Source organism: Ornithorhynchus anatinus, chromosome 18 (assembly GCF_004115215.2).
Source record: "Ornithorhynchus anatinus isolate Pmale09 chromosome 18, mOrnAna1.pri.v4, whole genome shotgun sequence".
Lineage (NCBI taxonomy): Eukaryota > Metazoa > Chordata > Mammalia > Monotremata > Ornithorhynchidae > Ornithorhynchus > Ornithorhynchus anatinus.
In genome coordinates, this window is record NC_041745.1 from 7,901,205 (window position 1) to 7,918,058 (window position 16,854).

A 16,854-nucleotide genomic window follows, 5' to 3' on the forward strand; every position below is an offset into this window, starting at 1 on the left:
CCCACTACCCTGAAGCTCCTTGAGGGCAGGGATCATGTCTACTAACTTTAAGTACTTTCCAGAATGCTTTTTAATAAAAGTAGTGGTATTTGTTAAGAACTTTCCATGTGCCAAGCACCAAACTAAAAGCACTTTGGTTGAGACAAATGGTCAGGTCAGACAGAGTCCCTGTCCCGGATGGGGTTTACAGTCTGAGAGAGAGAAAAAACAAGTATTTTACCCCCATTTTACAGATGAAGAAGCTGAGGCTCAGAGAAGGTAAGTAACTTGCCCCAGGGCCACTCAGCAGCCAAGAACTGTGCTCTGCAGAGAGTCAATGTTCAATAAATATTATTTAACTGGATGACTGCATAAAATCTTGGAACAGTTCTAAGAGCTCTTTTTCTGACATGTCCCTCTTCTTGTACCCCATCAGGGAAGAAAGCTTCCCAGGTTTGAACATCATTTTTCTAATTAGTGAGATGAGTGGAGGCTCTAAAATACAATACGAATAACATATTTGACTCTCCACACCCCACTGACTCTAAACTTGGAAGAGAATCTTGGGAGTGTCGGGAGAGAAGAGAACTGGGTCCATTCCAAAAATCCAGATTTGATTTCTGCTTTTGCCACATCTAACAGGGCATGTGAGATGTGGTTAGAAAGGCAGAATTTTGAAAATTCAACTGCCCTAACTTTATTTAAAAGTAATCAGATGGCCAGTATCTGTCACCACCAAGTTCACATCACGTTTGCCAGTTTCCCAGCTTCTGATTATATTTACCGTTCTGTTATGCCTAGGTTAGTGAAATTCAAGCAGTCGAGGCTCTAGCTGAAGCTTTTAGGCAGCTCTCGGCTGTAAAATGACCCGCTGGCCATATTCTAAGGCCTTGATCCACAGCGGAAAAGCTAGTGCACTGATTTCCAAGGTTGGCCAAGAAAAGGGACTACTGAATTTGTTTTAGATTGCAAGGGATATGCCGGGAGCCAAACTCGCTCTGCTCTGCCATCAGTGCGGTCAGTGGTGCCAGAAACACAGCAAAGTGTTTGCGGTGGCCAGGAAAGCAAGCACTTAGCGAATGTTTCTTTAGCGCCCACATATAAGCGGCAATATTTTTCTGTTAGGTTGCTCTTCTGGTGATGACTGATTTTGTAGTTCTTCCAGACTGGCCCTCGAGCCAGTAAGCAGGAGTGAGGAGAACAGAAGTAATGGAGTGACAACCAAAAGCTGGTCCCAAACCACCTGAATTGCCAGCTTTCCCTTGGGAAGATCACAGGCTGTGGGACCTTCGTGCCCTGGAGTGGTTCGGTTGTGGCCCTACCAGCAGGTAAGCGTGAGGCAACTGGCCGCAGAAGCGAACCTAACCCTGTCTGACTCTAGTCAGCTGTTGGTGGGGCTATTGGCTACTAGAAATTTTGGTTATGCTTCACACAGAAGGGATGGAAAGCCTTAAGGTGGGGGCTTGTTGGCAAGGGATTAAGAAGCAGAGAAGCAGTGTGGGCCCACTGGAAAGAGCCCGGGCCTGGGAGTCAGGAGAACTTGTGGGCTTTATGACGAGTCACTTAACTTCTCTGGGCCTCAGCTTCCTCATCTGTGAAATGGGGAAGAAATACCTGTTCTCCCTTTCCCTTAGACTTTGGAACTCCACATGGGCCAGGGACCGTGCCTCATCTGATTGGGGCTACCTACCCCAGTGCTTAGTAATAAATGTTTAGCAAGATTATTATTATTATTAAATGAGTGCCAAAGAACTGCCCCCTCACGTGAGTTTCTAAATTGGCATAGGAGCCTTGGTGATTGACAATTGTCAGGAGATGTTGATAGCTTTGAGCTCTCTTCACCCCTTCCTCCCTCTTTCCATCTGATCTCTGGGAGACCCTCAAGTTATCAGAAGGGGAAGACAAGAAGAGTTGGAAAGAATAGGGCAGAAAGCATTTCTTCAGATTAATGGAGAGCTGACAATTGTCTCCAAGTGGGGAGAGGAGGGTGGACACGGAGAAGAGACATAAAGTGGGCAGCCCCCAAAATGTAGGCATTGCTTGCCTTGGGTTGTCCCTGCTAGAAATCAGGGTTCAGCACTACATTTGCCCTGTTCACATTTGGGCCACAAACTGTATTTTCTACACGACTATTCTTTTCAATAAACTCGCCTGACGTGGGCAGACAACGCCAGGGTGACCAAATTGAGAAGCAGGGAGAAGGCGTGGGATCAGGGTGGCCAGTGACCCAACAGTTCAGTTTTCAGCTGGCCCGTCCCCTGTCCAGCAGAGAAGGGAACGCCTATCTGTCTGCTCCTTGTCTTCTCAGGACCCAAGCTCCCTCTGCCTTGGCTCCAGCCACCAAACCCGGCGGTTCATGTTGATGCCCGTGTCCGACTGGACCTATTGGGAGCCGTGGAGCGAAGGGGGACATCGTTCTATTTTCGAACCTACTCGGTGAAGTTTTGCCAAATGGCTCTTGTGACGCCTTTGTGTCACGCATGTAATATTATGGGCTGCTCGTGGGCCGCCATTAGCCCACACTTCCAGTGGCCAACCTACCTGGACTCACGAGAGAAATCACTGAATCGTTATGCGACCTAGTAGGAAGCGCAAAACAATGGGAGTCGGGAGACTTGCATTCTAGTCCCGGCTCTGCCACCCGTCTGCTCTGTGACCTTGGGCAAGTTGCTTCACTTATCTGTGCCTCTGTTTTCTCAACCATAAAATGAGGATAAAATAACCTGTTCTCCTCTCTTAGACTGTAAGCCCTGAGCAGGACAGGGACCTCATCTGATTTTATTATCTTGAATCTACCACAGTGCTTAGAACAGAGCTTGACCCACGCGAGCTTAATATGCACCACCATTCTTGTTGTTGACCTCTACTGCCAGGCTAGTTCTTTCCCAAAAGATTCCAGCGAGGAAAGAGAGGGACCCAGCACAAAAGAAGAAGGATGTATGTGTGTGTGGTGGGGTGGGGGGACAGACACTTCCTTTCTTTAAAACTGAGAGTCAAAATAGCTCGTGGAGGTGCCCATTTTAAAATGGGGCTTTATTGCAGGTTTTTCTCTCTCTTGCAATAAACCAACTGGGGCAGGCTACTGAAATTCAGAGGTTAAAAACACTGTATAAATACCTACGGATATCTGCAGCCGAAAAACTCCTAATTCAACTATGGTCCCTGGAACTGGGATTTCAGAAGCAGAACATCCGACACAACCAGCTCTCTTCCAGTTCTCTTTTATTAAAAAAACCATGTGTAACCGAAAGTGGCCGGGCCACTTAACTAAGAAGCAAACCAAATCATTTCTAAGAATTGCTTTCTTTGAAACATTGTCAGGTCTAGTGATGGACTAAACCGGCTCCATTTTTTTTTTTTAAAAAAAGATACTATACATAACAATCAACTCTGAGAAACACCAACCCATAGGGGAAGATGGTGAGTGATTTCTGGGAGATGATGATGGAGTTGGAGGACTGACTCAAAAATCAACGCTGAGGGGTAGGTGACCTATAGTTGGCACTTTGAAGAAATCTGCCGACACCAGAAGCTGGCAGCGGATGACCCAAGGTTAATAACTTGAAAAGGTGAAGAAGGGTCAGGGTCGCAGCTCCGACCGGCTGAAGGGAGAGTACAAACAGCCTCGTCGGCTTCTAGTTTTGAGCTCTCACTGTACCTCCACTGATAACTGACGATTTTCAAACTCTCAATTTTGTGCCTGCGTTGAAACCAAAAGATTCAGACACGGTACTGGCACCGAAATAAACGAAACTGATGCCTCCCGGGCACCCGGCATGTTAGACTCCAAACAGGCAGGAAGTGCCTTTGCCAAGGATCACTTTGCCCCTGGAGAGTTGCACTTCTGTCTTGCCACTCTTGCAAGAACTTGTTAGAGCTCATAAACCAGCTGAGCTGGTTGAATGGGAGGGCCGCGGCTAACTTAGTGCGTGATATCTACAACACCTGGCATGGCGTCAGCCTCAGAATTCAACAGGGGGACGGAGGAAAGGGGACTTAAAGAGAATGTCAGCATCTGAAATGAAAACTCCTCCTGGGTCTGGGTGTCCCTACATTTCACCCTCCAGGACTTTAAGGTCTTCCAAGAGTTCTCGGGCTAATTTCTGCAGGTCCGCATTGCGACTCTGGGACAATACTACAACACGCTGGAGGGGCAGAGAGCCCCGCAGATCAGGGGCTGACTTGGAGAAGACTTCTGGTTCTAGAATGACAGATTGGACAAGTCGCAGGGCATGGAGACACACTTCTGGATCTGGATCTAGAATGGGGAGAAAGAAATGTTTCCGATTATAATCGCTATCTCTGGTGAACACCTAATTTCTTTTTGCTGTCAAAGTAAAATGTCCAATGCCATTAGAAGAAAGACCTGCCTGATTCCTGTATGCTTAGCAAACATCCCATCACTGGATGTCATTCCGGGTCACTTAATTTCAAAACATATAGGCAAGGCCAAGAGTCTTAAAGCATTATCATCTTCATTTCACTGGCATTCTATGAGTGCATATTTTGTTTCAGATAACTGCCATGACCTGAGGTTCAAACTGTGAACAAGTACACACTTCAGAAGTGATTTAGTAGAGTGCCATTTTCCAAACAGTTGCTCCACAACTGCTGCTTAAAGAGATCTTTGAACAAAACATGGTGTGCTTCCTCCATGACAAGCATTGTACTAAGCACTTGGGAAATCAATCAGTCAATCAATCAATCATATTTACTGAATGCTTACAGTGTGCAGAGCACTGTATTAAGCGCTTGGGAAAGTACAATACAACAGAGTTAGTAAACAATTTTCCTGATCACAATGAGTTTACAGTCTAGAGGGGAGGATACAATAATAGAGTTGGTAGACAAGATCCCTACCCTTCAAGGAGTTTATAATCTAGTGATATCATCTTTTAGATTACATTTTTGTCACTGCATAAGTCAGCAAGACTGTTCGGTGGTGGGAATAATTGTCACGGTGATTGGAGAAGGTGTTTAGCTGAATCGAACTAAGGTATTTATTAAGTGCTCACTACATATCAAAGCACTTTGCCCAGTGGTAAGGAAGAGACAGGATAATCAGACAGGGCAGAGTCCAACTTTCTTCTGAGCTTCTAAATTTTCCCACAGCTCTCGAGTAATTTTGCAGAAGTCTTTGACTTGCTTTTCTGATGAAGTTTCCCAAGAGTTGAGCCGAACAAGGAAAATTTCCAGCTGAATATTGGGTAGCAATTGAGCTCTATCTGACTGTGCTATTCATCTTGCATGAGGATTAGGGCACTCTCCATTACTAGATCAATGAATCCACCAATCATCAGTATGCACTGTGTGTCCTCCCTGTGCAGAGCCCCAAGATTTAAATGGAAACCGTAGATAACCCACTCGCAGAATTCAATCTTCTGTTCGGGGCTTACAATTAGAGGAAGCTCCAAGAACTCAAAAGGGCTAAAGAAATGCTTCCCCTTTAACACACAACTGATCAGTGGCATCCATCTTATAGGATCTGAGCAAGCCCAATTGAGAACCATCGGTTTCATTCTTCTTCCAGCAGGATGGAAAATAATCCCTCAGACAGCCCTTTGCCAGTCCTCTTAATTTCGTTACGGCCACTTCTCACAAGAGAACAGAGAAATGACAATAAAAGCATTTGCCGCATCCTGCCTGTCATCTATGTCCCCAGCCCCTTGAATTCAGTCACTTCTAGGCTAGCTGTGTGATATTTTGTCTCCGGAAGGCCCCCAAACGAAAATGGGGTCCGAGCTGTAATCCAATCACGGCATTAGTATGTACCTTTCTCCCAGTTGGTGGAAGCATTTCTTAGCCTGGCATTTTTGATGCCAAAATCATCTGGGAGGGTGGGGGAGGTTGCTAGCCGCTTGCCTGAGCTAATGGACCGGAACAGAATGTGTAATACAAGCCTGACCACAATTATAAAACACTGCTGCAATTTTAACAAGGGAATGAAAGAGTTTGGCCGTGCTTACGTCCCCCTGGTAACTAACTCGGGCCCTCCTGATGTCACCGGCATTCAGTCCCTGACAAAAGCTGCTGATGAAGCAGGCAGATCTCTCAGTCACATCTGTCACCGGTGGGCCCCTCCAGACCAACGACTACCTCTTCGTCGTGCTGGAGCAATCGTGTTACTTGAGTGATCGACAGTTTAGCCACAGGTTGGTTCCAGTAGCGGCTCAGGGTCGGGGTAGGCCCACCCCGCTCCCCTTTCCACCTGGGAATTTACAGTGGCCCAGGGAGCTATAACAGTTACAGAGACAACAGTAGAGCTCCCAACGAAATATAATAATAATAATTGTGGTATTCCATAAGAGTTTACTGTGACAAGCGCTGTACTAAGTGCTGGGGTGAGTACAAGATAATTGAGTTGGACAAAGCCCCTGTCCCACATGGGGCTCATAATCTTAATCCCCATTTCACAGATGAGGTAACTGAGGCACAGAGAAGTGAAGCATCTTGCCCATCATCTCACAGCAGACAAGTGATAGAGTCGGGACTAGAACCCAGGTCCTTCTGACTCCCAGGCCTGTGCCGTCTCATCTGGAGGCACTGGGAAGAATCAATCAGAGGTACTTACTGAGCGCTTACTGTGTGCAGGGCACTGTTCTGAGTGTTTGGGAGAATACAACAGACTTTTGGGTTTGGTTTTTTTTTTATGGTATTTGTTAAGCACTTTTCTATGTGCCAGGCATATTCCCTGCTCATAGTGAGCTTACAGTCTAGAGGGGGATTAGAGATTGTAATATTAATATAATATAAATTAATATAAATAAATTACGGATATGTCCATAAATGCTGTGGGGCTGAGGGGGGTGAATTCCAAATGCTCAAAGGGTACGGTTCCAGGTGCATAGATGAGTTATTCACAGAATCTGCCCCACCCGGGGCTCACAAACTAGCTCATCTCCATTTCACAGATGAGGAAACTGAGGCCCAGAGATATTAGGTGACCGGCCCAAGGTCACACACAGGCTAGGGATGGAACTGAGTCCTGGGTTCTTCTCACTAGACTAGGGTCCAGCTTTACTTGATGGCCAAGAGAGAGAGCCGGGTCTACCGCCGGCCCTCCATTTGGTCCCTACGTGCAGAACTCAGTAGCAAGAAGAAAGGACCTCAAACAACGGGGTCCAGGGATGCAGCCCACCATCATCAAAGCACTGTCCAACCCATCATGCCGCCACCAGAGGGGGGGGTGAGGGGAATTGATGACGGCAAGATACCCCCACGGACTGCTTTAGGGTCGCCCGAAGTGGAGAAACTGAAGAGAAGGTGGACAGAGAAACAAAATGAAGGCAGACCTCAATCCATCCGGCCCAGTACTAACAATGGGGTAACTCTCCTGGCATGAAGACTTGGTTTCGACTGGGAGGGAAGAGACGGAAAGGTAAACAGTGCCGTTGCGTAACGCTGTGGACAGCAAGGGCGACAATGCAGTGAAAGGCTGTCTTTACTTATTGAGATGGCTTTCGGTTCCAGACAATGTCACTGACAGGGAGGCTGTATTCGTGGGTGGGCGATTCAGGGAGAATCCCTTATACACTTAGACGTTGTAGCCGAGAGAAATCTAGTTATTCGCCTCCGTGGGCTGGCCCCTGGCCACTCAGGGTGAGTCCTGCTCAGACACCAAAGGGGAGGTGGAGAAGTGTCTATTCTACCTCCAGCAGGTCTTGTGCTTTAACTATTTTAGTGGCAGTGGTGAAGGTTGACACAGAGCCGTCTGCATTCTCGGTCCTGGTCCCTCTCATCACAGAGATACGTGCTGCGAGACAGCTGGCGGGGCTGGCGCACACCCATGGCGTGGAAGGAACTGTCAGTCACACACTGATCTTGTCAGCCACCCCCACCCCCCCATACACTGATTAAACTCTCACCACCAGTAGCCTCATCTTTGAGCTCAGAGGAGAGCTAGTCATGCCCCACCCTTATGACTATCACAGAATCGTTTTAAGTCTCAGTTGGTAAGAGTCTAGAGGTGCCGAGATCCAATGCCCCTAGACTTTTAAGCTGTGCAGGAAAACTGCATTTTCCAAAAAACCCCCACAAATGACCACAAAAAAACAACCCAAAGTTGATGAATCAGTCCCTTATATTGGTGCCCAGTTCACAAGATAACTCACAGATTTTAAAATGCATTATTTTTAAATACCTTAATGCTCGTGAGTCTGGATTTCTACACTGTAAACACACATGTAAATTGCCAAAGTAAATCCCTGAACAATGGGCCAGTGGATTTAATTACAACACTCCCAAGGGTTATTTCCACTGATTGTTAATCCCACTGGGATACATTGGCATCCTGATTTAATGAAACATTCCAGGAAAAAAAAAAACCCAACAACAATTTCCCTGCTCACTTTTTCTGGTCTCAGCTGCTTTCTCTATTCCCAGCCCACCACCTAACTTCTCTTGGTTATCACCTGCAACAACTTTGGGTCTGTCACACTGCTAGATTTTACACTCTGAGGGCAGAGATCACCCCTACGAATTTTACGACACTCTCCCAAGCGCTTAGTACAGCGATCTGAACCTAGTAGGCTCTCGATGAACACTACTGATGGATCGATCTGAAATACTTTATTAAAAGTGCCAGCTTTTTACAGACAAGGGGCTCTAGGTATTCTTGTCTCCGTGAGTAATTGTGGTGCTGTACTTGTCGGGAGCTGTTAGATCCTGTTGTCTGATATGAAATAGGCCAGCCTCTGATACTTACAAGTGGAATGAAGGGCAGACCATGGCATTTCCCAAACCACCCCACGATGACGCTGATTGGCATAGCCAACTGATCCAGCCCTGTGTGTGTAAGTGTCGCTGACCACTGGCAGCAAGGATACCCTGTTCTTTGGCTCCTGTCCCTAGGGTTTCTGGATCCCACCGGATTAGGTACAGCCTTGGCGGCAAGAGCTGACAGGCGCGGTGACCTTTGTTCGGAGGACCTGACCAAACCAGACTGCCTCTAGCCCAAACGGGACACCTCAAAGTGTCTAGGGTAAACTTGGTTTAGCCTGAAGGGAACTGCCCAGCGAAATGACATCAAGGACACGACTTTGAAACTTAGGTCGCACGCCATTTGCAAAGGCCTCCCCTCCAGGAAATAAAGGCATGCGGAGAAGCATCATGGCCTGGTAGAAAGGGTCTAATCCCAGCTCTGCCACTTGCTTGCTGGGTGACCTTGGGCAAGTCACTTAAATTCTCTGTGCCAGGGTTTCCTAATCTGTAAAACAGAGATAAAATATCTCTTCTCCCTCCCCATCTTAGACTGGGATCCCTGAGTGAAATGGGGACTGTGTCTGACCTGATGATCCTGGTGCTTGGCACACAGTAAGAGTCTGACAAGAGTTTGAAAAAAGACTCCTTTCTCAGCCCAAAAAATGCAAGGACCCATGGGAACAAACCCTTGAGGAATAAAACAGTTTATTTCCCCAGCGATTAGATTAAAGGGACGGGGGAGTGTTTCTACTGGCAGCTCTCCCATCGGCTGCTTTGGTCATAAATTCATCTCAGAGAGCTGGCCCTTCATTTCTGGGGCGCCCCGGCAGAATGCTTCCCGTCCAAAATGAAAAATCTCCCAAACTACTCGTGCTTGGGGCTCCATTTCTCATGGGGCCTGTCGAATTTATGGATCTGTTCCAAGTCACCACAGTCACACCATTCCCTCTCAATTAAATACGATGTGGCTGTCCAACTCCCTAAAACTCTCGGATATTTTACTGGGATGACAGGCTTTGCTCTTTTTTCACTTCACCGTTTCAAGAGAAAGTTATCGCTTCCACTCAGGGGGTTAAAAAAATGCTTTCTCTAACTACAGGATGCCACTGCCCAGGTATCTTGGGTCATTTTCATTAGCCCATGGGCTTCTGAATTCTGACTGCACTCCAGCAATTGCTTTTCCTCTTCTGAAATCTCAATGCACCTCAACTTCTCTGGCGCTGAAACTCAGAGAATAGACATCGTGCCCCTAAGCCAGAGGAAGGGGAAGTGATGGGTCCAGCATGCGATTCACTCCCTCTCCAAAACATAGCTCATGGGGCCGATGGGTCAGCTCTATGTGCTGAGCTTGAGTCATATCCAATGCAGTTCCAATTCAACACATGTTAGAACACTTTCCAATAAGCAGATGTGGACGATCATAACCGAAATGCTACTGCAAAAGATGAGATCCTCCCAGTGGAGATTTCATCTGCTGAGACAAAAACCCGATTTGGGGATCGCACTCTGGAATGTGTGCTTAATTTATAAATGTGCCCCTCTAATTGGCAATGCAAATTAGCTTACGCTCACTGGCCGAAGGCTTAAGCCAAGCTGCCTAAAAGAATATCACTAAGCTCTGCTTCTTTTACCTTCTTTTGGCTTGTATTTGTCTGAGAACTTGTATTTCTCTGTGAGCCCTGAATGTATTTGGCTGCATGCAAATTCAAGCCAGAGCAGGGTGGTCGGGCAGGTAGAGAATTTTTCTAGATTTTCCCCTCCCTCTCCACACCAGATAATTCCCTCTTCATAACTTATATAGCCTTTAAGAAAGCTACCTTTATCCCAGTTTCTTGTGCAAATAGGAGTTGTTTTGTTTTGAGGGGTTTTTTGTTTTAGTCTACCCCTCTTAGAGCTCTACACATAGTCAGAATGTCGAACTATATTTAAAACAATCTTCTGTCACAGTTACAGCCCTGGATAGTTTGCATTCACACATGACAGTCAAAAAAATAATTAGAAACATGGCAAACATTTTTATCCACACTGGCCAAGAAACCAAGCAAAGTAGATGATGTGTAGAAGCAAAGTCATCGCTCGGTTTGATTTCCCCCACCAAAAATGGGCATGAATCTGGGTTGAATCTTAGGATCACACCGAGTTGGGTTGCCAAACTCGATCCCGCTCAATGGGAGTGTCCCCTAAGGCCCTGACCTAATCCCACTTCTCTTCTCACTATACACCCACTTCTTGGGAAAATTTAGCAAATTCTACACTGATGATTCCCATATTTGCTTTCCCACGCTGGACCTCTCCCCAGGAGTTCCACCCCGTGTCTCCCACCATTTTCCCAGTACACTGTAGTTGTCGAGGGAGTCATCACTACCTCAGATTCACTAGGGCCCACACAGAACACCCGATCACAGTTAACGTAACTTATGCGACTCCCTCCGAGACAGAATCATTTTTCGTTAAGCAGAGACATGGTGAATTCACATAGAACCTGCATTTACTTGCTTTCAACTAGAAAACTGTGTTACTTCTCACACACTGAACTGTGCAATTTAGGCTTTGCCGTTGAGCGTTCACGATATGCTGGTACACCTAATGTGGGTGTTGTTATTGTAAAATAAAATCCAATTTACTTTCATTGGCTTGCAGAGATAATAAATGATTTGAATCCATTACGTTGCTTTCTTTACTATGCAGGATCTTTATATTGAAAATAAACCCAGTTTGTTTTAAAACTACAACACTGCCAAGAAGCAAAGTAGGCCTTAGCCCCTGAGAATTAATTGGTCACTCAGTATTTCACTTTGAATTTTGATTATTAAATGTACACCTCGGCTGAGACTGCTTTGCTGGGGAAAATGCTTCCCAATATAGTTTCCAAAATGGGCTCTGAGACCCAAGCCAATCGTCCCAACACAAGGATGGGGTAGGAGATGAAAGATGAGACTCAGAAGCTGTGTCTGCTACTGACTGCCTATATAATATTGGGCAAATCACTGAAGATCTTCAATGGTGCTTTGGAACCTCTTCTTGACAGAGGGGAACCCTGAGAGGACTGGAATCATTTTTAGCTGCAGCTGCCTGCCCTCATCCACTTGACAAAAAAGCACTTGGGCGGACCTAAAGCTTTGTCTTTCCCCCTTCAAGAAAATCATGGTATTCAAGTTAAACAGACCAAATGCTCACATGCCACTGGCAAATAGATAGTTTTGCAGATTCCTATATCATCTCTGCCAAATGTTTTTCATGGTATTTGTTAAGAGCTTACTTTATGTCAAATACTGTTCTGCGGGGGTAGATCTAAGATAATCAGGATGGACACATTCCCTGGCTTACACGTGGCTCAAATCTAAGTCGGAGGGGAGGCAGCCTCAAGAACGTTGTAAAAATCTCTTTGAATGTATGGAATCAATCAACATGGAGTACCTAATACAAAATGCCGCAGTAGAAACTAGGTCACATTCCTCTAGACTGTAAGCTGGACAGGGAACACGTCTACCATCTCTGTTATACTGTACTTTCCCAAGTGCTTAGTGCAATGCTCTGCACACAGTGAGTGCTCAATCAATACCACTGATTCAATGACTAAATGACTGTAAGTTTCTTGAGGGGAGCGATCATGTCTACTAATTCTACTGTATTCTCCCAAGAACTGACAGTGCTCTGCACACAATAGATGCTCAATAAATACAATTGATTTATTGTCTCCTACACTAGACTGGAAAGTCCTGCACATAGTATGCTCAGTTCACACTTCCCATTGACAGATGTGGGATCCCAAACTGTTAACGGAAGCTCTGCTTTCCATGTTTGACCACAGAGCACGAACAACACCGAGATTGTGGCAAAGGCAGTGAATTGTGCTGTGCTCCATTTCACCTCCCCAAAATATGGCCGGATATTCAGTGAGCGTGTGTGTGTATGTGTGCATGTGTGAGAGAGAGAGAAAGGGAGAAAGAAAGAGAGAGAGAGAAATAGAAGGGGAGGAGAGACAGAGATAGAGAGTGAAAGTTATATCTTCACAAGCAGACACTGCTGCCACTCAGGGTTGCAATTTACGGTTGCTATGGCTCTGGTCATTTCCAGTAAGTCCAGGCATCTGACCGAGCCCAGGAGTGGACATGTCCTGAATGTAAAGTTTCCACTGACATTTAGTGCCACAAGCCACAACTTGGTCTACTAGTTGTGCCAGTGAAGAGAGGTGTCCCCAACTTGGCTGTTCTCTAGACCACATGGAAAGCCAGCCAGCCAGCCCCAAAGCTGCTAAACCTCTGAAAGAATATGACATTTACAATTTCCTGATCACAGTACCCTTGATTCACAGGCACACAGTTTTTAACGATTAAGTACACAAGTCCTTTACCAGTCCGTCCTTTTTTTCCTTTGGCATCTAGGCTATTTTGCTAGGTTTCTAACCCCACCCTACGTTTCAGGGACTTGGTTACTTATTTAGTCAAGAAAAATAAAAGCAAGTCATTGTGGGTTGGCAAGAAATATACTAGAGAAAACACAGCAACTAACTCCAAGTATAAAGACCTTTGAATCTTTCTCCACAGGGTCCTCCTATAGCATGGGGATGTGTGGCCTAGAGAAATCCCACGTCGAGGGAAATGCACACTGTTGCACTCAGCCAACCCATCGTCGTGTACATGGCGTCCACCAGCTCTCCACAACAGATTGGCCGAATCCCTAACCGCATTCTACATGGAGTGAACAGACCCGGCAGGGCAGGGCAGAGCTGAGATTGACACTTTTAACAGTCAGTTGATCGTATTTATTGAGTATTTACTAAGTGCAGAGCACTGTACCAAGCACCTGGTAGAGCACAATACAACAGAATTAGCAGACATGTTCCCTGTCCATAATGAGCTTACAGTCTAGAAGGGGAGACAGACATCAATATGAATATATAAATCATTTAGAATTTAAAGATATGTACATAACTGCTGTGGAGTTTGGGGGCCGAGGGGAGAATATCAAGGATCCAAAGGTCACAGACTGGGTGCAGAGACAATGCAGAAGGGAGAACGAGAACCTGAAGATTCTCTGGTGAGTGGAGGTCTAAATGGATTTGACACTTACACAGGCCCAACGGAGTGGGTAAGAAGAGGAACTGATAGTCCTAGACAGGCCGGGGACTCCCATCCTGGAATGCAGTGTGGAAGGAACTACCACTGGGGCAGCTGCAGCTGGGGGAGGGGGTAGCCCCAGGCTCCTGGCCCTAGTGCAGGCCACTCAGGAGAGCCAACCTACTCAGTAAGCTTCACTCTAGTCTCTTCTGCGTGCACCCTCCTTTCTGCCTGGAACTTCCTTCCCCTTCATATTTGGCAGACCACTGCTCTCCCCTTCTTCAAAGCCCTTCCGAAATCACATCTCCTCCAGGAGGCCTGCCTTGATTCATCTCCCATCTCCCCACCCAATTTTCCTTCCCTCCTACATCACCCATTCATTTGAGTCCTCATCCTGTAAACACTGAGGTACTCGCCCAACCATACCGGTGCTCACGCCACTTACAGATCTTTATACTCATTTGTTTCTCCTACCTGGAATTTACTTAAATGTCTGTCTCTCCCACTGAACTGTAAGCTCTTCGAGGGCAGGGGGCCCTTATACTAATTTTATCGTACTCTCCCGAGTGCTTAGTACCATGCTCTGCATATGGGAGGCGCTCAATAAATCCTACTGGCCGATGGATGAGATTTTACACCAAGGTTTTAGTGATTCCAACTCAGCGATTTTTCCTCAGGTTGCTTTAATTACTGAGTTACGTGTCCTGTGTGGGCACCTATTGAAAAAGACATGATTTTTGGCACAGGGGTTTACTTTAGTTTTCCCGAGCCTTTTAAGTGAGTAAAGGAAGCAATCAATCGATGGTATTTACTGAGTGCTTACTGTGTTAAGAGCACTGTACTAAGTGAAAGAGTTACTAGTCTGAAAAACAATTCTAATTGTGGTTTTGTTAAGCACTCACTATTTATTGAGCGCTTAGTGTGTGCAGAGCACTGTACTAAGCATTGAGGAAGGTACCATATAAGCAGATCAGACAAAGTCCCATCTGAGAGAGAAGAAGAACAGGTGTCTTGTCTCCAATTTTTAGAGGAGGAAATTGAGGCACAGAGCTACTTGGTCACAATAGCAGGCTGGTGGCAAAGCTGGCAGCCAGGTGTCCTGATTCCCCATCTTGCAGAAAGGGGAAAGTCCTCTTCCCACTAGGTCTAGCTGCCTAGATTCAAGGTTAGATTCTAAACTCCTTGAAGGCGGGTAACCTGCATTTTTCCTCTGTCGTTTTCTCCCAAGAGTCTAGCACTTTTTACCACTGACGGATTGACGGATTATTCCTTGGGGGATTCAGCAGTGGAGGGAAGAGGTGCTGAAAAGCAGCCAGGGTGTTCTATAAGATCATCATTAGCAACATTAGTTCATAGCTGGGAGGCTTAGAAATAAAATAAAAAAGTAATTAGCTAGATCTTAATAAACCTATTCAAAACATAGATAATAAAGACCCAAATCTTTCACTAGCGAGAAGAATGCTCAATGCCATCTTTTCTTTAAAAAATAATCTAGAAATTCCTTCTAGCAAAATTATTCCAGGATTTGTTGCTTACATTAAAGTGGAAAAAAAAGTCATTAATGTCACATTAGTGATCTGTGTTGGAGCCATAAAACAAGGAAAGTCACAATTGTAAAATGAATTGCATAACAGAGAAGTAGCTACAACACCCTGTTCCAACCAAATGCATTTTAAGTTGTTTCCTGGCACGCTGCTGGGTCTTGGAATCGAAGACATACCATTTGTACAATTCCAGTATGGAAATCATTCTTTTCACAATATTATGCACAGGACCTGAAAACCGGATCTACTTTTTTCCCATCATAAGCATAACTTCAAAATAGAGGGCTATGCTGGGAGTACAGGGCTATTTTTCCCTTCAATGACACAAAAGCATCAAATCGACACACTTGGGTTTTGGAATGGCACAGTATGCAATAATCCAAACCTATCCCTTTTCCACACACAACATTAATTGATTATCTCCATGGGGAGTAGAAGAGAAATTTTCCCCCTACTCTGTTCTCAAGGCAGCATGGAAAAGAAGCTGTGTTTACTAAAAAAGAAAAACTACCCCCTGACTATCATATTTGCTTGATAAGTTTTCGGAGTTCAGTAAAAATCCATGCAAGAATTCTTGGGTGCTTCAGAAATTTCTCTAGCTGTATTTGCCAGGGCTACAGATTCAAGATGAGTTACAGATCCAAGACCAGACATACTTGATGAGAGAAAGTTTGTCTAATGACCTTCTTGTTACTCTACTGGACAAGAAAAGTTCAAATATGAATACAGGCAAAAGTCTTTTCCTGATTTCCCTTAAACCTGCTCTTCTTTTGTGACTTTCCTTAAAGCAACTGGGAAACAAAAATTGATATGTTTAGTCTTTTATGAGTTTCCACTAGAGAACAAGTCTCTTGCCTGCTGTGTGACCTTGGTCAAGTCGCTTAACTTCTCTGGCCCTCAGTTTCCCTCTCTGTAAAATAGGGATTCAATATCTGTTCTCCCTCCCCCTTAAACTTTGAGCTCCATGTGGGGCAGAGGCTGAGTCTGATCTGACTGCACTGTATTAATCCTAGAGCTTGGCACAGATCATAGCATGGATTTAAGAAATACCACAAACAGCCTTCTCTGGGAAAAGCACAACAGAAGCAAAGTACAGATTTCTTGTCCTAAAGGAATTTATAATCTAAACTGGAATATTGCCATCTTGACCTCTTGGAAAGAGGATTTTTTTGACAGCATTTGTTAAGCACTTACTATGTGCTAGGCACTGTACTAAGTGCAGGGCTAGATAAAAGCAAAATCAGGTTGGACACAATCCCTGTTCCACATGGGGCTCACAGTATTAGTTCCCATTTTACAGATGGTAACTGAGGCACCGAGAAGTTAAGGGACTTGCCCAAGGTCACACAGAAGACCAGTGGCAGATCAAGGATCAGAACCCAAGTCCTTCTGACTTCCAGGCCTGGGTTCTATCCACTAGATCATGCTGCTTCCTTTCCTTTCACCTCTCCTCCAAAACTAAAAGTCAGGAGATTGGGTTCTGCTCTGCCACTTGCCTGTTGTGTGACCTTGGGCAATCTCTTTACCTCTCTGAGCCTCAATTTCCTCATCTGTAAATTGGGGATTAAATA

The 16,854-nt window shown here is 45.4% G+C and overlaps 1 protein-coding gene across 1 annotated transcript in view; it reads right to left on the reverse strand.

Annotated features, from left to right (window-relative positions):
* Positions 1-3,184: 3,184 nt before the first annotated feature.
* Positions 3,185-16,854, reverse strand: part of LOC100081126 (heat shock transcription factor 2 binding protein) — a 42,716-nt gene continuing 29,046 nt past the window's right edge. The window contains exon 8 of the mRNA XM_007667221.3: positions 3,185-4,237. Coding sequence (XP_007665411.1) covers positions 4,029-4,237 — 209 coding nt within the window. The 3' untranslated portion in view covers positions 3,185-4,028. The remainder of the gene's footprint in view (positions 4,238-16,854) is intronic.